Below are 27,363 nucleotides of genomic sequence, written 5' to 3' on the forward strand. Positions count from 1 at the left end.
AAAGAACAAACAGTTTTTCTAGAGCAAACTCCAAGAAAAGTAAAAAAAAAGAAGAAAAACTTTTAGGCCCAGTATCACAAATAGATAAACAGGCACCGTATCTCCTAAAAGTACCAGCCTGTAGTACCCCACTTTCACTGTGCAATGAAGAAATAATTTGAGCAGTCAATGCAGAAACTAGGGATAGACGAGTTGTTGTGGAAGCTGTACAAGTCAGGGATGCAGTCAATAAGGTGAGGGTTGACAACAAGTATAGCAATGAATTCAGGGTACAAGGTGGGGTTTACCAAGGATCAGTCTTCAGCCCCTTCTGTTCAACACAGTCCTCTAGGCAATAACAGAGAAATTTAAGATGGGCGGCCCCTGGGAGCTCCTCTATGCTAATAATGCAGGAAGGGTTTGAAAACTCTAAACTTATAATATTCTAGTACATATATATGTACATAATGAAAAAGAATTAACAATAAGCCAGCTTGATCGTATGTTCAAACACAATAAATAAGATCACATGCTTAGAGGTGTTTTGATGCCTAATGATTAAAATATCAGAGACAAATTAAATGGTTAGGTGTCAAGAAGGGTATCAACCAATAAAACACTATTTCAAAAAGTACTATCCAATCCATACCGGCATGAAAAAAAACCCATGTAAAATGATGATGATGAGAGAGGAAAACTATCTTAGTGAAAACAATTAGAAATAAGTAGCATGTGAAATCTTAAAAACACTTGGTGTAAAGTTGCACTCAATGAACAGACAAGCTGAGAGGATACCAACCACAGACAAAGCATAACATAAAAGTTGAGATGGCTACAACTGGAATGTATTTCATCACAGATCTGTCCAAACTTGGCTGACCTACTACTTAGCACTCTTAGTCAGGGTACATACATGCAAACATTAGCAGTACATTAAAATCATATATCAACATCATCGTCACTAAACACGAGAGAGAAATACATAAACAAAATCTGTACATGTTAAAAGTAAAGTATGAGTGGTTTTGCATACAATTCAAAAGCTGAGTAGTATTTTAAAAATAATGCAATTTGTACAGACTTAAATTATCAAGAAATAATTTCCATCAAAAACTGACCTTTGGGTTGGGAAGTTCCGATCCTTGAAGTGAAGCCATATAACAACGTAACCGATACTGCTCTATAAACAACTTTTCTAGATTCTCTTCCCATTGGTTAATCTGCTTCACTATTGCTGTTCGGCTCTTGGGGTCAGTCACTACTGTCAGTTGAAGTTCAGCCATTTTTTTCATTTTTACATCCTACAAATAATAGTATTGGTGTTAACGGTTTATTTTGCTAAAAGTATTTCAATAAAATATTTGCAAAATAAATTATATTATTTGCTAAGTAAGCTATTGTAATTAGAATGTAGCAGAGAGTACAAATATCCTGATTAATAGAGCATTAAGAGATTTGGTTAGAAGATATATATATATATATTTTTATATCTTAAAATAAGAAAATATCATGAATAATTATATACATATAAAGTTTCATCAAAGAATAAAAAATGTTACCAAAGTAGAATGAAAATTTTTTCTTAATATGCTTACACAATTACACACAAACTTATTCACATGCAAATGATGAAAAATAGAAAAAAAATTACAAGATTGTAATTGAACATGCCTTTTATCCTTTTGGGGTCAATGAAATAAGTACCATTTGAGTACTGGGGTAAATGTAATCAACTATCTCTCTCCCACAAATTTCAGGCCTATGCCTGAAATAATGATTACTATTATTTCATTTTATCTCAGGTTTTGTTGGAATTCCTGGAGTCTTGCATATATAGTGGGCTTGCTACCTGCAGCCTATGGTACTATGCTATCTGCTCTTTTCAGCATTCTAATACTTTCCTGATTATTCTGGCCATGCCAAAGAGGCAACCCTTTTGTAGCAGTTCTACTGGGCACTCTATTCCAATTTCCTTTATATTCCTTTTGATGCCTTCTGATACTGTTTTTAAGGACCCAAAAATAGTTGACACTATCTTCACCTTTTTCATTTTCTATAACCAGCTTATTTTGTACTTAAGAGGGTTGTATCTATCTATTTTTTTGCCTTCCTTCTTGACTATTTGTAGGTCAAAGGGGCATGCAACATCAACTATTCAGCACATGTGGTGCATCTTGTCAACTACCGCGCGGTCCATCTGATCTGTTTGGACTGGGAAATCCCAGAGGATTTTGCAAGTCTCCAACTCTGCCACTCCCTTTGTCTTGTGCTAATATCACATCTTGCAACATGGTGATCTCATATCAAAAAGCATTATGTTTGACAAAGTAATCTGAATGTTAAAAGGTTAAGTCATAGTAGCCTGATGAAGTGCCCCTTCAGAATACTCAACTATGGATATAATGTAACAGACTAGCAGAGATACCCGGCGTTGCTTGGCATTAAAATGGCATAGTTTGTATATAATATATTACAGTTATGTTGAAACAGGTGATATGGGAAAGTGCATTATTGACAACAAAACATTTGTGGAGTAAATGATGAGCTAATTCGACTAAACAACATGCATAGTGACAGTTTTGGCTGACTGTCATCCTGCACTCCCCTTGTTGCTAGTGAAATGGTATGTACCGGCTGTCTGAACAAACATGTCGCTTTCAATGGCAGAACAAACAGGACAAAAAGATTACAAAGATAGCGATTCTCACTTTGAAACTCACAATTTTGAAAATCTTTTTAGATTACAGAATGCCCTGCTCTATCATGTATCCATGTTTAAAATTTCAGTGCAATCGGATGAACAATACTCAAGTTATAAGCACACAAACAGACAGACAAACAGAAAGGATTTTATATATCAAATTATACAGAATTACATGCAATGTAGTTAGAAACAAAGTGATACAGGAACAATTGTAATGAATGTTAAATTGAGCTAAATTCACATTTTGTTTTCTTCCTTATAAACTCATGCATTCAGGTGTAAACACATAAAAAAGACTTGAGATTGTGCATGTACCTACCCTACATTACACATGTATCAAGTAAAAATTGGTTTTAGGTCATAAGTATAACCAAGCCTGAATCAATGAGTAGTATTTAAGTAAAGACAAACAAGTTTAATCTGTAGTAATAATTACACTAATCGAAATATATGTAAGTTTAATTGGATTAAATATATATTATTATATTATTCTGTTTGTAATGCAAATAGTACAGACTATTTGCATTAAAATTAAATGAATATGAATTCTTTTTAGATGCAGATATATGAGATTTTAATCAAGTAAAGTGAAAGCAAATCTTGTCTTCAAAATTACTATTGCTGGTACAATAATTGATCTAGTAATAACAGTTGTACTAGGAGTGTCTCTCTTAATTACACTTCAAAACGATGAAAATATCTTAACATTTCAACTAGTTTGTCTTCTCACTTAAATCACAGTTACCACTTCAATAATTGCAAAATCTGACATCAGACAAAATAAGTTACTTCTTTGATGAGTTTGAATTAACTCTAAATAGAATGCTGATTCCAAACTCAGATTCAGGGACCCGCATTTCAATCTATTTTACTTAACTTATGATGAATCTCATTACCTAACCAAGCAAACAGACTTTATTAAAAGAGGTAATTTTTTTCATCTGCAATGCCCCTGTCCATAGTATATCCAGGTTATCAGTATGTAATAACATGTTTCATTAACAGGGCATACCTCTGTTGAAAACAAATAAGATTGGTCAGTTTTCCTATTGATGGATACTGTGGGTTGGTGCAGAGCCACCTCAGCAGCATTGTGGGCCCTTAGGCAAATCAATGCAATGGGCCCTATTGTATTTATTGACAGCAAACCACAACATACATAAGTCAGAATTGGGTTCCTAGACCCATGGGGCCCCTGAATAACTGCTCAGTGTACCTATGCCTAAGACAACCTTAGGTTGGTGGCATATATTCAGAGTATTAGAGGCGGTTTTGGAAATTACAGGTTCTAGGTGAGTAAGCAGGGGTTGTATCAAAGATGTTCTATATGATGTTGTGAAAATCATCTCTATCACCCTGGAATCTCCAGGACAAGGAATGGGAGGTGGAGTTTTCCTTGTCCCTATATCTGAAGGACTACATGAAATGCATGTAACTTCCCTTTAAGTCATTGACTGTCATGTTCATTTAGTGTCACATAGTATTGCTGGATGGTGTGGGACAGGTTCCATAGACTACAAGCTTTTGAGAGTCAAGATCTTTTCAATAGGCAGCTAGTAGGAGTTTGGAAGTTACAGGAGTGTTGGGTGAAGACTCTTTGTTTGTGTGTGTGTGTGTGTGTGTGTGTGTGTGTGTGTGTGTGTGTGTGTGTGTGTGTTGTAGTGTGCAATGTTTGAAGTAATATTATCTAAGAAAGAGTAGCTAAACTTGGCATCATGGGAATGATGTCTATATTAGTGGAGGGATATAAAATGAATGGTGGACAGAACTAAATTACCATTTTGTTATTAACTCTCTTAAGATGTGAGGTCAGGAGAGTCAACATATACAGTATAGCCACTCATCACTAGTGCTTCATTATAGTAGGGTGTACTCCTGTTGAAAATATTTCAGTTAGCCTGTAGAAAGGCGATCATTACTAGATTTCTAATTACAGATGGGGAGTGGTTGATGGTCAATGAATATAAAGAGTTACACCATTGGGCTTTCTGTAAGGAGTGTACTTGCCTGTTTTGAGGTCTAGGGTTATATCCAGGAAGTCAACCTCTGTAAGTTGGTTGTAACAGTTACAGTGAGGCTGAATTATTGGAAAATATTTATATGAATCTCCCAGAACTTATTGATGGTGTGGCTGTTCATATGATTTGAGATTGTCAGACCATTGTTCCTGCAGGGGCTGAACTTTAGAGAAGTGTGTGCATTATCTGCATGGTTTTCAGCTTGTAAATTCTACTTCTAGAGTGTAAGTCAATTTGGGGGTCTAACAGGCGTCAACTTCTAAGGTACTATTCTGTGATATCAGACTTAGAATTACATGGTGAGAGGCAATCAACTACAACGACAAGCCAACACGCACACAGAGAGAGAGAGAGAGAGAGAGAGAGAGAGAGAGAGAGATTGTCTGAAATAAATGGAATATTGAAAACACATTATGAGGGGGTACGCAAAAGTAACCAGAAATGTTATCTGTGGGACAAGCCCATTGTAGTTCAAGCTTCTGCTGCAAGAAGCCACTTGATGCAACTCTCAGGCATCAATCTGCCCACAAGCATTGTGCACTGAGGTCATACTGCCATGTAGTGCTTCTTTGTTTTGCATTGCTTCTCCCTTGTTTGTCAATTTTTGTTATGGCTGAAACGAAGGAACAGTGTGCTTCTGTGAAATTCTGTTTTTTGCTGGGGAAAACGGTAGCTGAAACAGTTGTCATGCTTCAAACAGCTTACAAGACTACTACCATGAGCAAAAGACAAGTTTGTGACTAGTTTTCATGATCTAGGAACGGTAACTTGAAGACAAACCTTGTTCAGGGCAAACACTGACCTCCTGAATGAATGAAAACATCATGAAAATTCATGAACTGATCTTGGAGGAATGTTACCAAACAGTTGATGAACCTGTTGATAAGAGTGGTGTGTCCTGAAGTGAGGAATTGTGAATGAAAAGAATTGCAGCAAAATTTGTGCCTTGCTTGCTCAAAGAATATCAAAAGCAGTTATGATTGAATGCAAGTTGTGAACTGAAAGAACAAGTGGAAGTTGATCTGGACCTTTTTTTGAAGGCCATCACTGATGACTAAAGCTGGTGCTACAGAATTACAGAATCAGCAGAGGTGGAAGAGCTGAAGAAAAAATGACAGAGGTATTAAAAGGCGTCAGTTTGCAAGAGTTCTAGCACTGCTTCGAACAGTAGATAACGTATCTGGACCAATGCATTGCTTCAAATGGAGAATACTTTGAAGGCGATAAAAGTATAAACATGTAAAACTAAGTGAATAAAATAATATTGCAAAATTCCAGTTTCTTTTGGGTACCCCCTCGTATTTCAAGTGAAGGATTTATCCAAATATATAAGGGAAATCACCATATCTATGTTGGTTTCCAATCTCTGAATTTCACTTTTAAGCAACTTCAGGGTGTTATCTTTCCCATGCTGCCTTGCAAACAGCGATGCACACGCTGAATGAATGGCACGGATCCAGTTCTCCAGTTCTATCTGTGATGGTGCCTGTCAAGGAAAAGGATACACTTTGTTTAACCACTTTTTAATATATGCAAAAGTAATTGACCAGATTTAAAAACAAAAATTAAAGAGGAAAATATAAAATAAATGGTTAAATATATAATTAGTTTTTTGTTTTACAGTTTTCTATTTGAAAAATGTAAATATATACAAGCTTATACAACAACCGAATATATATGCTTAATTCTCCAAATATAATTTCTATAAAATTAGGTTAAGAAAGTTTGGAAGAGAGCGAGAGTATTCTTATTAAAAAAGGAATGAAATACTACAAATAACAAAAAGAAAATTACTAAGAGTAAATATTTTAAGAGAAAATTATGATGTTATGGCCAAATCAAAACATACAAAGCTGAAGATTAGATATCTACATTTCCAATCACATAATCTATTTTCCAATGTTAAAAGCCATTAATGAGGCCTTCAAGTTAAGGTAGTTAATGCTTCTTAAAAGAAGTTGCTCCTCTATGAAATCAAGAAGCTTTGTAACTTGTGTGTGTTTGTGCATATATATATATATATATATCATGGCACTCCATCGGTTATGATGACAAGGGTTCCAGTTGATCCGATCAACGGAACAACTTGCTCGTGAAATTACTGTGCAAGTGGCTGAGCCAGACACATGTACCCTTAACATAGTTCTCAGGGAGATTCATCATGAAACAGAGTGTGCAAAGGTTGGCCCTTTAAAATACAGGTACAACAGAAACAGGAATGTATGTATATATATATATATATATATATATATATATATATATGTATTTATTTATATATATGTATGTATTTATTTATTTATATATATATATATATATGTATTTATATATACATATATATATATATTTATATATACATATATATATATATTTATATATACATATATATATATATTTATATATACATGTATATATATATTTATATATACATATATATATATATATTTATATATATATATATATATATATATATATATATATATATATATATGTATGTATGTATTTATTGATATATATTTATATATATATATGTATGTATTTATTTATTTATGTATTTGTATATATATATATAGTGCTCTTTTTAAATTGATATAATGATTGCCTTGTTCAATTAAATGGAGCTACTTGAAATGGCCGTAGTGCATTACTACTGGAAATCCTGTTACTTATACAACAGGCTTCTTTCAGTCTCCGTCCACCAAATCCACTCAGAAGGCTTTGGTTGGCCCGCCGCTAGAGTAGAAGACACTTGCGCGGGACTGAACCTGGAACCATGTGGTTTGTAAGCAAGCTACTTACCACACAGCCACTCCTAGGCCTATATATATATATATATATATATATATATATATATGTATGTATACATTTATATATATATGTATGTATATATATATATATATATACACTGTTCGAAGGTTATAAAGGACACAGGTTTCGTGTGTCACATAGCTAGCTAGAGGCGATGGCTTCTTGGAGCTAATTCACGGCAGCTTTCGTCCTAATTTTGGGACTGCCATGTTGGCTTGGCGATAACTATTAATTTCCAGTACCGCTGCCGTAGTCTCCTTTAGAGAGACTTAGAAATATTAATAACTCTATTTCTGAAAACCAGTGGATAGATTCCACTGAAATTAGATAAATAACCTTCGAGCAGATAGTCAGCAGCGCCGCCTGGTTAAGGCTTGGCTGCTCTGCATTGACAAGGGGCAACACCCTGAAACTAGTCTGCAGATGCCAAACCAGCAGGGGGACACTGCTGACCTCCCCTGTTCGAAGGTTATAAAGGACACAGGTTTCGTGTGTCACATAGCTAGCCAGAGGCGATGGCTTCTTGGAGCTAATTCACGGCAGCTTTCGTCCTAATTTTGGGACTGCCATGTTGGCTTGGCGATAACTATTAATTTCCAGTACCGCTGCCGTAGTCTCCTTTAGAGAGACTTAGAAATATTAATAACTCTATATATATATATATATATATATATATATGTATATATATATATATACACACACACACACACATACATACATATATATATATTGGAAATTGGGTGCAAATTGGGTCTCTTAGTAGTTAGAACCTGATTAGAAAATAGAAGTGTAGCAGTTTGCTCTCTTAATGATATTTAGGTTTGTAAATGTAAATATAAAATGAAGTAAAACTTTACTAAAACTAATCAAACATTTTAATTACATATTTTCTAAACTGTATATGTTGTAAATCTCTTCATATTTCTTTGTTCCATACAGTTTAGTTGAAAAATTTGTCATTCTAAATTATATGTACTACATCTCTTCCAATCTTTCTCATACTTGCTTTGTAAACATTAGTAAAACAATACTATATAAAAGGTTTTTACACTTCTACAGTTGAAAGTTTAATATTTGAGTGGGTTTGTGATATTGTTTAACATGAAGCTGAGAGATATCAGATGATGATATAAGCTTCTTTTAAAGAGAAATGCTATAGAAAGATTGATGGAATAAAGTTGATTTGACAACTAATATCACCATCATTTGAGAATATTTAATGTTAAAAGATGCTTTTCATAAAATTCTCTGAACTCTGTATGAAAAATAATCTGAAATCAATGTATTTGTTGATATATCTAATATTTTCATAAATAGTCAAAAAGTTAAAAGATATCTTTTCTCAGCTTAAAGAGACTAATTACTTTTCCTGTTGGGAGAAATAAATTGTGGATTTACATACACAGAATAAAAGAGGCATCATTTTAGATTTGATCATAGTGAATTTAAGTTAGTGATAGCAGACAAGCAGAAAAATGATTACCAGATTTATGGCCTTTATGATCAACAGCAAAAGAGTACAATTGGATATTGATTGTATTCTTCCATTGTTCATTGCAAGGGCCACATATACAGGCAATCATTTGAATTATACTTCCCAACTTAAATTCTAATGTCCCCATTATACTAACAAACTGTTTTAAACAGTTAATGGTAAATATGATCAGATGTTAAGTAATAACATGGAATTATTTTACAATATTTAAAACTTTTAAAAATGAATAAAAGTGTTAATTCAATGAGATTTAAAATCTTTGCAAAAATTTCTAGAAATTTTCTTCATGAATTGAAATTTTTGTTTTTTATTTTGTATTATGCAGAACTCAAATTAAAAGTTCTGCATAATATAACATCCAGTAAGTGTGTATAAAAATCTTAACTACAATATGTCTTATCTACTGGTTTACTTAGATATTCTGTTTTAGCTATAGAAATACAGTCAACCTTTTCTCAGTTGGTTGGGACAAATTTCAGTCTGATTATGAGTTGGATTTTATTTGAAAACATAATTTATGGAATTTTATGCGATCAGCAGAAAATAGTTCTTAAAAGATTGCTTAGATACTAGTAATTTTCCTATTTATATAACAACAAAACTTTATACTCTGGACTAACTATCTCCTCTAAACAACATTCATACAGCAGTGTTGCCATTATCTATTTAAAGTAGTTTCCACAGAGATCTTTATGTATAAAATTTCTGTTTTCATGATATAAACTGGAATGCAATAAAACAACAGTTCTCAAGCCCCATTTCTTTCAAAATGATACCAGATTCTACTTTGGTATAAAGAATAGAAAAATCCAAAACAGAGAAAATGAATAATGTATTAGTGATCATTGGTTCATTGATTTCTATAAATAAAAATTTAGAAAACCTATTTCAACTACAAAATGAAATTACATTTCCTATTGAATATTAGTATATGTTGTAGTTGTTGTAGTGAGTATAGTGGTCGTAGTTATAGCAGTCTTTGAGAGCAATGAAATGCTATTAAACACTTCTGTCAAAAGTTTTTGCAAAGATTTAAACATTAAATTGCACAGAAATAATAATAATAATAATAATAACAGAAAAGAAAAAAAAATTACATCACGCAGAAAATATTGCATGCAATATCAGAGGGGACTTTCACAACAGTATATTTCTTAGAAGAAACTGTGAAAGTGGAAAACAACAGAATATATGCATGCAATATAGAAATGAAACAAAGCAGGTAAACAGAATTGTGTGTCATGCTATATCTAGGGAGCTTAAGGACTTCGATGTTTGGTATAGCATAATAATTTGGTTTTACTTTAGAGTTAAGGAAATTTTTTCATCAAGGATATTTGACTCAACTGAAATAGGAGAGTCTACTATATTGAGAACTGTCATGTTAATATAGAAAACTAATATGCAATAAGATAAAAATTTTGAAAAATTAATTATACATTACAATAAACATGATATTCATTGTTTCGATTGACAGGAACATTCCATATAAATTTTCCATATTCTTGTTTTTTTTATCATCTAATTTTATTAGTTTATCTAGTTTTATTTTGTTGCTTTTATTTGATAATATTTTATAACATTGGCTCACATAAGGCCATGCATTTTAGGACAAAATATAGTTTAGTCAATCCAATAATTGTCTATTATTTTACCAACTTTGAAAAGTGTAAAAGAATGCAACTAAATGCCACAAAGTATCTTATTTAATGCTCTGTTCTTTTTATAACCCACCACCTTAATAACACCTTGAATGCAATTTATGAAATGATGACTATAGAAGTAATTGTAATCATGTTCAATTGATTTTAAGGTGTTGTTTTGAACTGACCCAAGAAATAACTAAACTAAAGAGCATTTTAAAATCATAATTTTGCAATGTATATATAAAAAATAACCCAAAATTAAAAGATAGTGAAAAGAGATTATATACTCAATTGTACATAGATAAAGAGCAAACGGATGTGTTCAGTTGTGAACTGTGTTGTAAAACATTCATCTCAATCAGAAGAAACTGATAACCCAAAATAAGTCAGTTTTTTTAAATAATAATATAGATATTGTTTGAATCAAATAATTCTGTAAAAAACAATGAGCTTGGGGTTACAGCATTTTATAATTTATTAGCAATTTAGTGTAATGAAAATTATTAAACCCTTAGCTTCTCATATAGAAAGACACACAAATAATACAAAGCAATCAATGAGATAAATGTAAGCATATGTTTAAACACACTCACATCCATAGGATGACATACATACATACACACAGTTCTATATGTGCACGTGAGTATGTACATGTACACTAAGTGAAAACATACACCTAAACAAATATACAGCTTTGTAAGTTTTGTAAGAATTGAATAATTAAATTTAACTGTATATATGTTAATGTATGTTTGATTTTGGAGTGGACATAGCAAAGAAACATTGCAGCATGAGTGTTTTATGATAAAAATTGCAGTGAATCCAAATTAAACTTGATTATGTGATTATGACAATTGACATGGAACGAAGATGAAAATATTAAGTGATATATAAATTGCATAAATGTTACAAATGTTTTACTATAAACGTTTTCTGACCAATATTTTTTCAGAGTTATTAAAATTTTGGAGATATTGTTCAAATAGAAACAATGTAAATCTTAATGTATTCATTTCTAGATAACTAGTCTTGATTTTCTTAACAATAACTTGAAATTACAAACTAAAGAATAAGATGCATCTTATCTACATTGTAATAGTTAAATAGGCTTATAGTACACTCCACCTGTCTTTGTATTTCAGTATGTACAGCTATATTCATTTTAAAATGTGAATGGCCCAGTCAAGTTAAGACTATGTAAGCTACAATTCTTAATCTTTTGCATCTCTATCACAATAATTTTCTTACTGTTTAATGTACAACTAAAAGAAAAATCTGAAATTGGAGGGAAGGAGACACAACATATCCTTGTTGAGTCTCTGTCCAGTGCCACCCACATATATTTTGACCTTTTGCACAATATACATTTATTAAAACTCCAGCTGTTCCCTGATATTCTATCATACACCCTCACCCCATTCACCCTTTTTTATCTACTGTGCCATCACTCTGTTCCCTTATATTCTCTCTCTAGCACTGATCCTCTTTCATTACTTACTCCTACTAATCATTCCTCTTCTTGCCCCATCGTAGTTTTATTACCCATTCTCTCTTCAGTTCACTTTCCTGGTTAGTTTGTCTTGAGTATAAGGGGATACCACAAGTAGTGAGAAATTTTTAGTCTTGAAAGTCATAAGGCAATCTCAGTAGTGTGAGTGCGGTGCCATGTTACAATGCATGCAGTATACATTGTAAAGTAGTTGGAGCTAAAATTAAAATGGTTTCAGTGGGTTGTAGCCTGCCAATCAGTCTGTGGGGGTGGGGCGGGGAGTATACTGAATAAAAACTGACTCAGACTGTAATGACCAGGTCAAGCCATGCTATCATGTAAATCAAATGTAAAAATTTTGGTGCTGATAGTGATGGTGATGAAGTTGAGAAGGCTTCACTCTTAACATGAAAATGAAGTTAACATATATCTGAAGAAAAGCAAATATCAGTTTTGAAACACTTGTATATGTGTAATTAATCCTAACATTTATACGAGAGCATACAGTTAAGTTCATTTAATTTTTTTATCATACTATTTCATTTAAATGTACTGGGTTAACAGTTATAACTGATAATACTATCATCATGCTGTTACTTTATGAATCAAAGTTTATTATAAAGTTATATCAAGTAGAAGGTAAGCAATAATTAAGCACACACGAGCGTGATCGTTACCAGCATTGCCTTACTGGCACTTGTGCCGGTGGCACATGAAAAAACATTTGAGCGAGATCGTTGCCAGTGTTGCTGGACTGGCTGCTGTGCAGGTGGCACATAAAATATACCATTTTAAGCATGGCCGTTGCCAGTAGCACCTGACTGGCCTTTGTGCCGGTGGCACGTAAAAGCATCCACTACACTCTCGGAGTGGTTGGCATTAGGAAGGGCATCCAGCTGTAGAAACTCTGCCAAATCAGATTGGAGCCTGCTCTAGCCATCTGGTTCGCCAGTCCTCAGTCAAATCGTCCAACCCATGCTAGCATGGAAGGCAGACGTTAAATGATGATGATGATGATGATGATGAGTAAAACATAACTTTTACTCTTTAATGATTTCTACACAATTTAATATGAGGTGGAAAATATTTATATTTAACAAAATAAAATCTGAAAAAATAAGGAAGAAGCTGGAAGTTTCTAAAGTATTACCTCTAGGAATGTCAAATAGTTATTTTAGTTTTTTTTAAGCATTTCCATATTATACAAGAAAGGATTTAAAAGATCAGCATCAAACAGAGAGGGCTAGCAGAAGGCAATGCAGACTTTGTCTGCTGTCTGTTTGATACAATGGTATAAGATTTAAATATTTGGTAATTGTGATAGGAAAATAGTTTTGAAAGGGTTCACAATTGGGTCTGTTTCAAAAAAGCTTATTCTTAGTCTAAATATGTTTTCTAGCTTTAATCTTTAAGAGAAATCTTTCTTTTTGATTTTAAATATTCTCCCTTATTGTACAACACCCACTGTTTACTATAAAGAAATTATTAATTGTAAAATTTTCAAATAACTTCTATTTTCAGTTTATATTTCATATCTTCTCTTTATTTGCTTTTATTTTTTTTTCTATAGCTTTTTTTAAGTTTGCTATGTTTCATTTCGTCTATAGTTATAAAATACATGGTTTATTTGTCTCCCTAAATATATTTTCTGGTCATTAGTAATGTAATTAGCAGGCATCTCATGTTAGTCAATCATTCAATCTATGTAAAATCCCTCTCTCTAATTCACATTAAAATATCACTAACAGAAAGTTCACTTTGGAAATTATTATAGCTTATTTTCTAAGCTGCTCAAACACAAGCCCAAAGCAGCTGATCCAGAAAATAGACTAGCTGGATTAACCTAAATTCATTTTCCTTTACTTAAGACGATTATAACATTATGGTACAAGAAAGTTAGCAGTGTATGGGAAATCTAAAATTACTTCTGTAGCATGTTGAAAAAATATCATTGACTAAATGTTTGGTTAGATATTCATATTTGAAGGAAGATTCTGTCAGTAGTTACCTATTTTTTACAACTAGCATTAGGTAATGGGTAGTTTTTTTTGCTTTTTTTTAAAATCTATTAATTGTGTACAATATATATTGACAGAAATACCAATAGTGGGAAATGTAGATCTAAGGGAAATATATTGTTGTAATATGAAAAATGGTAATAAAAAGAAAAAAATTGGTCACGTCAAAAGCTATCAAGAAAGTAAGATAAAAGTACTGCCCTAGACCAAATAATTTCTTTAAAAAAAGATGTGTGTTGTAAAATGAATTAACGACAAAGCTTTTTAAGTGGGATTTTTCACATGAACCACTAGCCTCTCTCTTTCTCACAGCACACCTATTAAAATATGGATATACAGCCACACATATAGTTGATGACATGAAAGTTGCTGCAGAAAACTTTTCTCCAACACATGACAATTCTTATGTTTTCTACTTAGGTAAACTATCTAGTTTGATTAGTTTTAGAGATAATGAAATAACAGTTTATAAATATGTAGCAGTTAAAAGTATGTAATGAAAATCATGTAACATCTTCCCTTCATGTCAATTGACTAGAATGCTGCCCAGTTTCTGTTAGATATTTAAGATTCACTATGATTGTTATTTCTTTGAAAGTTTTTTGTTTCTTATGAAAATTTCCAAGCCAAAGTTAATAAAAAATATATTGTATCAGAAATTACCATCATAGTTGCAACACAGATGACTTATATAAAGTAATGCTTTGTTCTACCCAATATTGATAAAACTTGGTGAGAAAACAAAGTCATTTACCAGTTTCTCAGAGATTGTTTTTCAAACAAAGTCAGTTTAAGTGAATTTGAGGAGGAAAACAAGTGAAGTGAAGGGATGTGGGTACCCAGATAAGCAGCCTTTTTACATATGTACAATATACCAATCAGGTTCAATGAGAGTGGTAAGGAGGTGGATTAAATGAAATTCCAAACATAGGCAGGCAGAGCAGGACAAGATTAAACACTTTTAAAGATTACGTGAACTGCAATTATGACTTCAGTTTAGAGTAATTTCCATTGAGAAATTTCCATTGTGTGTGGGAGAAAGAGATTTCACTTTTTTTTTTTCTGCAACCAAACTGCGCTTGAACTTAATACTTTTAGATTTCATATCGCATCAAAAGTCTCTACATGTGTGCACACATACACACACTTAAACAACTGTTGGTTATTAGAAGATAAGATCTATTTTTGCAAAACTGTGTGATGCAAGCTTCAAATCAAAGCAGTGATTTTAATATTTCCTTAAGCCCTAACAACATGCTCTTAGTTTTCATGGCAGGCATTTTAAATAAATTTATAAGATACTTTAGTATAAGACAAGAAAGAACTTCTTGCACATATAGTATGAAGAGAGAGAGAGAGGGGGGGGGGACTAAAAGCAAGAATAACAGCATTAGCATTTCCACAATGTAATGAATAGTTTGGAAATGCTCAAGTATGTTGAAATCAAAATGAAAATTGAAACATTTGTTCATTATAACTTTGTTTCAGTTAATAAAATATCAATTTTTACTGCTCTCCAGATTTAAAGAACATATTCAATAACTTTCACCCAAACTATTCTCAAAATTTAACAGATTATCCAGAATTCTGAAGTCAAATGTTGCAGGTTCCTTTGGTCAAGACCAATTCCTTCATGGAATTTCATGTAAACCAATGAATGTATTAAGTTTCTCATTTCTTGCTTTATTCAAGCACACATGTAAGGCTGCATTATGTCTTTCATAATAAATCTTTTTTGTTTGATTGTCTCATGCTTCCTTCCATCAGGAAATGCAGCAAACATCTACCCAGTTTCTCTTTATCTCTGCCAACTCTAGCCCATGCTCTAGTCCATGTGTCAGATGTGTGCACAAAGAAAAGAAGCCAATATTGCTCAAATTACGAGATGTAGAAATCCACATTGTCATGGAAGAGATTGGCTCTGTACATTTGAGTTGCAGGATCTAGATGATTATAAGGAAAGCATTAATGTACTTATTCACCTTCATTTATATTAATTACAATCATAAGTGTGATTAAACGTCCCTCAATATCTCTTAGGCATTTATCTAAACCATAAGGCTACTTTAGTAAAGATGTATGTAGTAAGCTTCTTTATGAACTAATAAATAAGAATATTAACATACTCAGCATAAAGCACCAAGTAATGTATGTAAAATTACACATGCACACACAATATTTGATGTATATTATAAGTGATAGAAAGAGAGTCAATTTTGTGTTGTAAGTGTGAAGATCTTGTCAGGTATTTATTTTTCTTTAACATATGCACAGAAGAGAGTGCTGGTAAATTGTTATTGAGTATACAGACATACAACATGTATACATACATACAGATGAGTATACATACATACAACACGTGCACGCGTGCACACACACATACATACACACAAACGTGAGTGTGCGTATATGACAACATGTTGTTCAATTTACTGGCTTCTTGCACTCTTAGTAATTACAACTAACTAGTTTTCAGTTGCGTAAAACTTGGTATCCAGATACAAAACCCTATCACAGAGATGTCATTTCATAATGTCAGGTCCTTAAGATAATTTCATTAACTTAAAGGGTCAAACAGGAGATTTTTATGCTTGACATTAAACTGAAGTCAGTTAATCTTTCTCTATTACTTAATCTGCTACTTAATCCCATCCATGATTTTATTTCTGAAGTGGAGTAAAGACAAGTGTTTTGTGAACAATGTTGACTTTCTTCTCTTACTTGCAACTGGCACACCTCTGACACATATGGGTGCTACATGATACAAGGATTAAAACAAAGCAGATAATAGAAAGTTTACCTAATAGCAGTGTCAATCATCATCCACATCCTCATCACTGTCAAGTTGTAAAGTTGCCTCAGTTCTTGGTTTCTTTTCAGTTTTATTTTGATTTGATTTTAAATATTTTACTTAAATATTTTCTTTTTTTCTTTTACACATACCACCTCAATATGAAATTTTTCAGATTTCATTCCTCAATATATTAAAATGTCAAAAACAGGCAAAAAGAGATGAGGGATAACTCATCCTCAAACTTATATTTCTGAAATTGAACAGTGGTCGAAATTCACTAATAATTTTTGTTTCAATACAACTGAAATACCAACTCAAATCATTTGAAAAATTATTACAGGCGTCCAGCAGTTAATCTCACTTTTACATTTCTTCAACAGTTGTAGCAGATAACCAAAAAGTGTGTTCACTATAATTTTGGAAATGACTTTTAATATATACTGATGAATGTAAGTCTGAAAAATTCATTGCTCAAATTTTGTGTATTTGGAAGAAGGAAAACCCAAAGTATTGAAAAATCTTTAAGAAAAAAAAAGTGAAAAAAAGACACTTCTAATATTTCACTGCCAGTTAAGCAAGGAACTCAAAGCTGTAAGAATAGGAAAAATCAAAAGGTTGAAAATTCTTATTTTCAAAATATTTAGCATTTAATGTGAAAAACAACGATAAAAAGACTCTACATTTAATGCTGTACAATTGATACGTGAGTACCAAGGGAAAAGAACAAGAAACTTGAAAGAGTTGAAAGCTTCTTTTCCCTCCAAACTTTGATTTGAATAAAAGAAGAAACTCAAAATAAAAAGAAATATTTACTACCTGAAATAGGTAAGCATCTCCAAATGCAGTGCTGAGAGAGAAAATATTTTCCCTCTTGGGGTGTTCGGGTACGGCCTGTGCTATTCCGCCTTCGATGACTGAAAAGTAACGAACACCTTTAAAATTCAATATAGCTTGCAGAGCAGTCACCAGGGTGAGCTGCTGTTGATAGAAAATTCACTTGATATCAGAAGGACAGGGTTGAGGAGAGAGGTAAAAGGGGAAAAGAGGAATAAAATAGGGTTACACTGGCAAGACAAGATATAATTACAGTTGAAATTTTCATGTTGGAAAATATAATTTAGTGGTCATTAAAACATTGTTTTGTTTCATTATATTGAATCTTGAAAATATTTCAGCAGAAATAAAAACAAATTATTACTAAGAAAAATTACAATCTAATGAACGAAATGTTTTATTCAAGTGTTTAACTGTTTAAGTTATTAGGAAATATAAAATCTTCTACAAAACAATTTCTTCATAAACTATAAATATTGGAAATTGGTAACATATGGCTGATGCATAAGTTCATTATGATATTTGAAAATACAAATATATCTATGTGCATATAGATATACACATGTATCAATGTATCATCATATACACTCAAATGCTCATTTTTTAAATATGTATTTTAGTAAAACTCTGAAATATGTATTTTAGTAAAACTCTAAAATATGTATTTTAGTAAAACTCTAAAATATGTATTTTAGTAAAACTCTAAAATATGTATTTTAGTAAAACTCTAAAATATGTATTTTAGTAAAACTCTAAAATATGTATTTTAGTAAAACTCTAAAATATGTATTTTAGTAAAACTCTAAAATATGTATTTTAGTAAAACTCTAAAATATGTATTTTAGTAAAACTCTAAAATATGTATTTTAGTAAAACTCTAAAATATGTATTTTAGTAAAACTCTAAAATATGTATTTTAGTAAAACTCTAAAATATGTATTTTAGTAAAACTCTGAAATATGTATTTTAGTAAAACTCTGAAATATGTATTTTAGTAAAACTCTAAAATATGTATTTTAGTAAAACTCTAAAATATGTATTTTAGTAAAACTCTGAAATATGTATTTTAGTAAAACTCTGAAATATGTATTTTAGTAAAACTCTAAAATATGTATTTTAGTAAAACTGGATTCAAGACACATTTGGTGCCAGATAACTTAGAGATTCATCCAATCCATGTTTATATATCCATTTAGTCATGGGAAACAGACAAGAAGACATAAATTCACAGAGGTTTGCAAGCACAGAGCAGCAGCAATTTTTGAAAATGCAAATTAGAAAGACAGACTAAATAATAATTATTTTCTAAATAAAAATAATGAAGAAACATTTATCTTTTATGTAGTGTAATAACTATTGGTTCTTATCAAAAGGACTTTGTGAAATAACGAGGTTGTCAAACAAATTACTGAGATGTACTATAAGATTTTAAAAGTCGTCTTATAGTCACGAGTAGCCAGTCAAAAGACTTACAACTGGTAACAGATATGTCTCTCCCTACCAAGACATCTATTAAAAACATTTTTTCAAGTTAGAAATACTTTTCAAGATTCTTTCGGCTTTTAGTTTTTAATTCTGTTCTCAATATAATCCAAATATTTTGTTTATTTGATTAATTTTGTCACGAAATTTAGTTTTACCAAAATGTATTATTCATAGACTACAGTTAACATTCTTGTCTATTTCATTTTAGGAAAAAAGGTCTGAATTCAATGGGATGTGGATATTAACAAAGGTTGCAAGCAAAGGGAGATTGAAGATTTGGAATGGCTGCCTTGAGTGATTTTAGATTTCTAAAGATTGAAGGTTCAACTCTGCTAGCAGCAGTGGGCTAGATTTGTTGTATGTAAGCAGAAGTCATTGTCATAGCAACAGTATTGCAACAGCAGCAGGAAGAACAAAAAAAGAAAGAAAAGAAATAACACTGAAAGTAAAATGCAATGAGAAAATAAATTTGAATAAATTGCTTATTTAACATGCTTTGCTTAATGATAACAAGAACAACATTGACAAGAAGTCTTCTTTCTAGAGGAATTTCAAAGAAAGCAGAACACATTTATATTTTGAGTTCTTTTTTCATTTCCACAGAAATAAAATGAAAAGCAAATAATTTTATCCAAATTTCAAGTTAACAGAAAACAGAACAGATAAATAATTTTATTATTAATCTGAAAATATTTTATTCTTTTTAACTGCAGCTTTATATCAATAAACTGAAGTAAACATGACTCCACACCTGCCTCAGTTTGAGAATAAGATAAATCATATTTTTTAGCTTAGAGTCTTAAAAATTAATTTTGGTCTCAAATATCTTGACGTTTTCATTTTTAGCTGACTCTGATAAAGCCAGGTGACAGCCAAATAAAAAGCCTTTAAAAGCTGGGAGGCATCATACAACTGCTAAATGCTTCTGTAGACAATGCTATTTGTAAAGAAATTATTAGCATAACAATTTATATTCAAACACAATCTACCTGCATAAAGGTCCTAAAATAATGTATATCAGCCAGCATACTTGAGCAATTTAAATCATGAATTAAAAAAAAAAAATTAATCAAGATGGAAATTCTAGTTGGCTTCTCTATTAATAATTCCGATCCTTAAATCGATCACCGATTCAGTCATTAATTTTATCTCACAACTAACATCAAGTGTAAACTGATATCACTTGTAGTTATCCTGAAGCTGAAAACTAAATTAACAAATTAATAATGATACAATAACTGATATTTTTATGAAGATAAAGCCTGAGCGGTTTAGGAAAATGAAATGGAAAGTGGTGACATTCATACCTTTCCCACGGGCATTTGTGTCATAAGTGAAGTGAAATGGTTCGAATCAGGAATTGAAACCAGACTCCAGATTCAACTCACTGAGAACTTACCTCTACTTTTTGACACTTGCCAGTAAGTAACAATGACAATGAAGAATGTGATGTACATGATGATTAAAGCAATTATTGCTATAAGAATAAAAGATATGTATGATAAAAATAATGATAATAATGGCCATAAGGCTTATAATAATAATAATAATAATAATAATAATAATAATAATAATAATAATATTAATAATAATAATGGAAGAAGACCCTGTTAGACCCTTGACAACAGAATTAGCTGGAGCAAGTGAAAACGAGAACTCTGAGAAGGGAAATATACAATAATAATTATAATGATGATGTTTATGACACTAATGGTTCCGTCAAACCACTACCCTCTATGATACTACAACTAATAACAACAATGATTTCTTTCTACAATAGGCACAAAGCCTGAAATTTTGGGGGAGAGGGATAATTCATAGCATCAACCCCAGTGTTCGACTGATACTTATTTTATCAAACCTGAAAGGATGAAAGCAACTTTGACTTCAGCAGCATTTCAAATCAGAATGTAAAGCCAGCAGAAATACCACTAAGTATTTTTCTGGTATGCTAACTTATCTGTCTAACTTCACTGCCTGAATAATCCTTTTCGATATAAACAAAAGGGCTGAAGTTTTGAGGTAGGGGATAATCGATTACATTGGCACCTAAAAGAATGAAATCATTTGAATTCAGAAAGCAAAGTCAGAAGAAATACTGCTAAGCACTTTTCCAGTGTGCTAATGATTCTGCCAGTTGGCTGCCTTAATGATAATATTGATGATGATGATGATGATGACATCAACGATTCAGTCAAACAACTTCCCTCAAAAATGCAACAACTCCACAACTATATTAATAATGATAATTATTATCCTTTCTTCTTTTGGCACAAGGCCTCAATTTTGATGAGTGAGGAAGTCTATTACATTGATTCAAGTGCTTGACTGCTACTTATTTTATTGACCCCCAAAAAGATGAAAGGCAAAGTTAATCTCAACAGAATCCCAACTCAGAACATAAAGATGGACAAAATGCTACTCAGCATTTCATCTGGTATGCTAATGACTCTGCCAGCTTGCTGCCTTACATATAATGATGATGATGATGATGATGATGATGATGATGATAGGTAGAACATCTACAAAAATCAGCATTGCTCGGAACTGCAAGAATTCATTGCAGGGTTCTTGAAGCACGACCAGTAAACAAATGTCACCTTAGTCTGCTGGCTGTGGACAGCTGATACTTTCCATCATACCCAGCAAAATAAGCTGTGAGTTTTCATATAATAATAATAATAATAATAATAATAATAATAATAATAATAATAATAATAATAATAATAATAATAATAAATAATGATAATAATAATCATAAAAACGATGATGACGATGATGATAGTTCTAATTTAGTTGCAGGGTGCAAAGATTTGAGGGGAGAATTTAGTCAATACTATCAACCCCTTTATTTTATAGACCTTGAAAGGATGAAACGTAAAGCTGGCCTTTGTGGAACTTGAACACAGAATGTAAAGAACTAGAACAAATGCCACAAGGTTCTATGCTCTAATGATTCCACAAATCCATCAAATAATGATGATGATGATGATGATAAAAGTTTATGCTATCATTATTTGGACTCAACAATGTAAACTTAATGATTAAAGAATGTTAAATAAATAATGGAGAGAATAGGTTATAAATGAGAAGTAAAAGCAACCAATGAATCCCACACAGAACTTTAGTGAAAGACTAATATGTGAGAAGAATTCTAGCAAATAATTACATAACTCAATAAATGAAAGGAGTTTTTATGAAATACTCTTTGGAAACTATAAAAGATGGAAGTCATAAAGTAATTGGATCATTGTATGAACTGGTTAGGATTCAAAGGTGTCTAATGAGGTTAATTGGTTAGAAATAGAATAGGATATAGGAACAATTGTTAATGATGATATGTTGGATAATGTCAAGCTTGTAGATGCAGTACAGAATGAGGTGAGAATATTTCTTTGATGTTGACACAATCAAGGTAATGGCATGAATCTGATTTCACGGTGAGAATGGAACAATGAGTCAGTTGAGATTTATTTGATATGTATCTAGTGATGGCCAGAAATTGCAGAGTAATCCCACAGACAGGATTTGTGACACATTGAATTCACTGCAAAAGATTTTAAAATATTTCATTGTTAAACAAATATTCAAAGGGAATTTCATGCACAGGAAACAGACAGAATTAATGGAATTGGAATTTGGCACAGAAAATAGATAAATTATTTTAAAAACATGAAATCTACACAAATAAACAAATATATTTCTTTATTATAGGACAATATAAAAGTAATTGAAAATATAGAGGATGGAGAATTTGGTGAAAATATAATAAAATGGAAGTAAAAATCTAAGTGGTCATGGGAAATATAACTATGAAGAATTAAACCTTGACCACTTCAACTATAAAACTATACAAATTGGTTAATAGCTTAGATAATAAAACACATTAAGAATAAAACAACTGCCATAATAACTAAAAGGTAAATAATTTTGACTATATTATGAACTACGATGTACAGTATTATTCTAATAAGAAATTATCAGGATATGTATATAAAGAGGTAATAATAATATTGTACTGTCTTTTCTTATTTAGATAAGGCAAGAAGCATATGTATTGTAATATAAAGAAAAAAGTGTGTTAGAAGAATAAAAGAAGATTGTGGTGGATTTTGATGTATTGAAAACTAGTGTTAATATAGGATATTGATTATTCATATTGTTTTACTTTCGTAAGAAAAACATGAAAGTTTGAGAGAATTCAACAAAGCCTTATGTGCTGGTGTTAAAGTAACAAAAGATAAGTTTTAAAAATCTAGCTTGTGAACTGTATGAAATAAGAAACTTAAGATCAATACCAGAGTAGGTATTGTTTATCTGGTGGCAAGGCATAAGAAAAAACAAGTTAAATGATTGGTGTAATTTCTAAACTTATATAACTGATTTAGCAAAACTATTCAAGTTAAGTGAGTGATATATATTAGTATAACTTATAAAGTGCAACATGAATGATAAAACCACAGTAACTAAAACAATTATTAAAAACAACAGTAATAATAATAATAACAATAATAAGTTTCATCATTGTCATTTTCACTATAAATCTGAAAAACTTCATGAAACAAGATACATGTCATAAAAATGATGTTTCATTTCTTATATCAAATTTCTGAATATTTGGCATGGAATGTCACAGGGAGAATCATTCTTTTATCATATCCCTAAATATCTCTACAAGACTGATTCTACAGTAGCAATTGTTATATAAATCTTTACTAACACTCACTCAAGTAATATATTACATTTATGTTAATTGAGTTCCTTATTGTAACACTCTTGCAAAGGTTTTAAGGATGACAGAAATTACAAACATCATGGATTTCTCTGTTTTAAAAAAAAAAATTTTTATGCCCAATTCTTGTTGAGATGAATTTTAAAAGTAATTCAGAGGATCAACTCATATTGGTCTACAACTAGTAATGCCAATTAATATTCTTTGGCCACTATGGAAAAACCTGTGAATAATTAAAAAAAAAGAATAGTGTATTTCCCCAATGATAGAATTCAAATTGAAGATAGAATATACTGATTACAATAATACCACAAAAGTGGGCAGCGGGTGTTGCCATCTCTTCAATCTAATAACACCCACACTGCTTCTAGAAATATCTACAATTATAGCTGTAGTTGTGTTTATTTGATATGCACATTGATATCTGCCATATATTGTGGATTTCATAGATAAGTGACTTTATTTTCTTTAATTTTATTAAGTTGTGGCAAAAGTAAAAGAAGTGAAGAGAATAATTAGAATGCAAATGAGGGGAATTTCAATAGATCAAAAGTTTGTTTTGTATAGCATTTTGTACATCACTAATTATTTACTCAAATTCATGTCACTGTCCCATCTGTTATATTTCCTTAAGCTGGTCATTTTATTTTGTAGTCATACAGATTATACTGGCCAAAGGAAGTGATTCATAACCCTTTCTCAAAGTGTAAAAACCCTTGTCAACTGATAAGTTAGGGTTCAGTAGGCTATACTATGACAGTAAGGTTTAAAAGGTTTAGATTATTTATCCTAATTCTTGCATTTGACTTATAACTCATTTTAATTTTTAATCATTTACTCCATATAAAATACTATAAATATAATTATACATATATAATTTCTGATCTTCAGTAAAAATAAGATGAAGGGTTTTGGTTTCAGTCTTTAATGTGCAGCATCTAGGGGAAATGTCTTTTTTCTATAATCCCAGGCTGATCAAAGCCTTGTGAGTGAATGTTTTTAGATGAGAACTGAAAGGTTATATATCTATCTATCTATCTATCTATCTACATATATATATATATATATATATATATATATATATATATATATCTACATGTGTGTGTATGCAGGTGTATCTGTATTCTTATTTACATCTGCAGCTGATGTGTTGTTGTCAGTTCTCCTGTCAATAAATCAGTCAGTCATTTTGTGCCTTCAAAGCTAAGTAGATCCCTTGCTTGAAAAACATGTAAGGAATAGTGTCAGGAAGGATATCCCTCCATAAAACAATGCCTCAAATAACACATTCATCTAAAACGTGCAAGTATGGAAAAACAGACATAAAACGAAGGAATGACATAGGTATACCGTTTACTCATCTCTCCTATTTCCCTTTTCAACCCAAGTCAATTTTTATGTAATCACATACACAAATTGAAGATTTGTAATGTCCCCCTCATTAAATGTCTCTGTAGCAGATAAAAGAAGTTATCATCATTATTTTATTTGTTTGAGGCAAGTGAATTTGAAATCGAAATCGAACCAACTTCGATGACTGGCACCCATGCCAACCTCTCCTTCATTGGACACTAAATTCTGCTTGCAAAGACCTGTTGGGGCAAGTGAAATCAAAATCGTAATTGAACCATATTCGATGACTGGCACCTGTACCAGTGGAGCACTAACAGCAATGTCCGTGCGTGATCATTGCCAGAGCAGCTCTCTGGTTTCTGTGCTAGTGGCTCGTAAATAGCACCAGTTGAGCGTGATCATTACCAGCGTAGCCTTATTGGCACATTAGAAAATCATTCGAGCGAGTTTGAGTGAGGTCGTTGCCAGTGCCACTGGACTGGATCCTGTGCAGGTGGCATGTAAAAAACACCATTTTGAGCATGGTCGTTGCCAGTACCGTGTGACTGGCCCTCATGCCGGTGGCATGTAAAAGCACCCACTACACTCTCAGAGTGGTTGGCGTTAGGAAGGGCATCCAACTTTAGAAACTCTGCCAGATCAGATTGGAGCCTAATGCAACCATCCGGTTCACCAGTCCTCAGTCAAATCGTCCAACCTATGCTAGCATGGAAAGCGGATGTTAAATGACGATGATATATATATATATATATATATATTTCATAGGGATTACTTAATTGTAGACAAATTTAAAACCATAGAACTAGAAGTAAAAATCTTCAAACACTGTTATTCTATTCAAAACATCTGAGAATATAAAACTTTGAACAGGTGCAGAAATATGTACATGCCTATTGGTTATCATATCTGCTTGTGTGTGCTGTAGAAATCAATGTATCTGCATTAATCAATGATTTTCAACTTTGCAAACACTTCAGACTTAGTTCTGTTTGCCTTATCATTCTTTCTTTTTCAATAAATTCCTGCTTTGGGTTGGTAAAACAACTGCTTTTCTATCACTTTCTCTTGATTTTAATTTATCGCAATATAAATCAAATTCAAATGATATTGATCTTTGCTCTTTAATTCTCAAGTTAGTATGTCATCTGTTTCTGGCTTGTTGTGTATTCCCAAATGTGTCATAAAAACTTACAGCGATCATGAAAGGCATTCTAGCCATGATAATCATGTTTGTATATCAAGAATTATATGATCTAAAATTACCTTTATACATGCATACATAAATATTCAACACACACACACAAGTGAAATGTATATTTTTATTACAATAAAGTGTTTCTTCTAGTCCAATAAAATAGGAAGATAGGAACCTTAAACACTTTTGATATGAAAAAGATTTCAATTAATCATTCTCAGATTTTTGTTAATTGTTGTATGGAGACATTTTATTATGTATAACTTTGAAGAAAACTACAGACATACTTATCACATATCAATCAAAAGAATAAACCTGTATGAAACTTGCAATGTTTTATTTAGGGCTGCATTGTTCATAAATCAAGTAAACAACAGAAATCTTGAAAATGAAACAGATTTAGATAACTGAAATTGTAATCTAGATATAATGTTTTGGCCTGAATAAAACAATTTTATCCATTCCAATTTACATATTTGTCAAAAGTTAATGATAAACTTATGCCTAAGTGTATTTTAATCCAGTATTATTTGTACAGATAAGCATAATAGATGATACAGATGATGCTTTTCAGCATCATACTGTTTTTCATACAGAAACATTTTACCATCTACAAATATAATTACTTAGTGATAGACAACAATCTATTCAATGTTAATAAATTTTTAATGTACTTAGGTTTTTGTGATTTCTTTTTACTGCAATATAAAGATATTCTATTTGATCACATATTAAGCATCAAACTAACTGTAATGAAAATACCATATTATGTAAAAGGCAAGAAGATAATAGATATAAAATGTGATAAAATGGTAT

At 31.5% G+C, this 27,363-nt stretch overlaps 1 protein-coding gene across 5 annotated transcripts in view; it reads right to left on the reverse strand.

Moving 5' to 3' along the window:
- Positions 1-27,363, reverse strand: part of LOC106871954 (protein still life, isoform SIF type 1) — a 903,947-nt gene that overhangs the window by 95,744 nt on the left and 780,840 nt on the right. For 4 of the 5 annotated variants that reach the window (XM_089349425.1, XM_089349426.1, XM_089349429.1 and 1 more), the window contains 3 exons: positions 17,765-17,862; positions 6,044-6,187; positions 1,098-1,280 (listed from right to left, as the gene is read on the reverse strand). In XM_089349425.1, the coding sequence (XP_089205551.1) occupies positions 1,098-1,280; positions 6,044-6,187; positions 17,765-17,862 (425 nt within the window). Of the gene's footprint in view, positions 1-1,097; positions 1,281-6,043; positions 6,188-17,764; positions 17,881-27,363 lie in introns of all 5 variants that reach the window. The other variant, XM_089349427.1, reaches the window with a different exon arrangement.

This window comes from Octopus bimaculoides, chromosome 3 (genome assembly GCF_046866305.1).
Source record: "Octopus bimaculoides isolate indiv1 chromosome 3, ASM4686630v1, whole genome shotgun sequence".
NCBI classification, from domain to species: domain Eukaryota; kingdom Metazoa; phylum Mollusca; class Cephalopoda; order Octopoda; family Octopodidae; genus Octopus; species Octopus bimaculoides.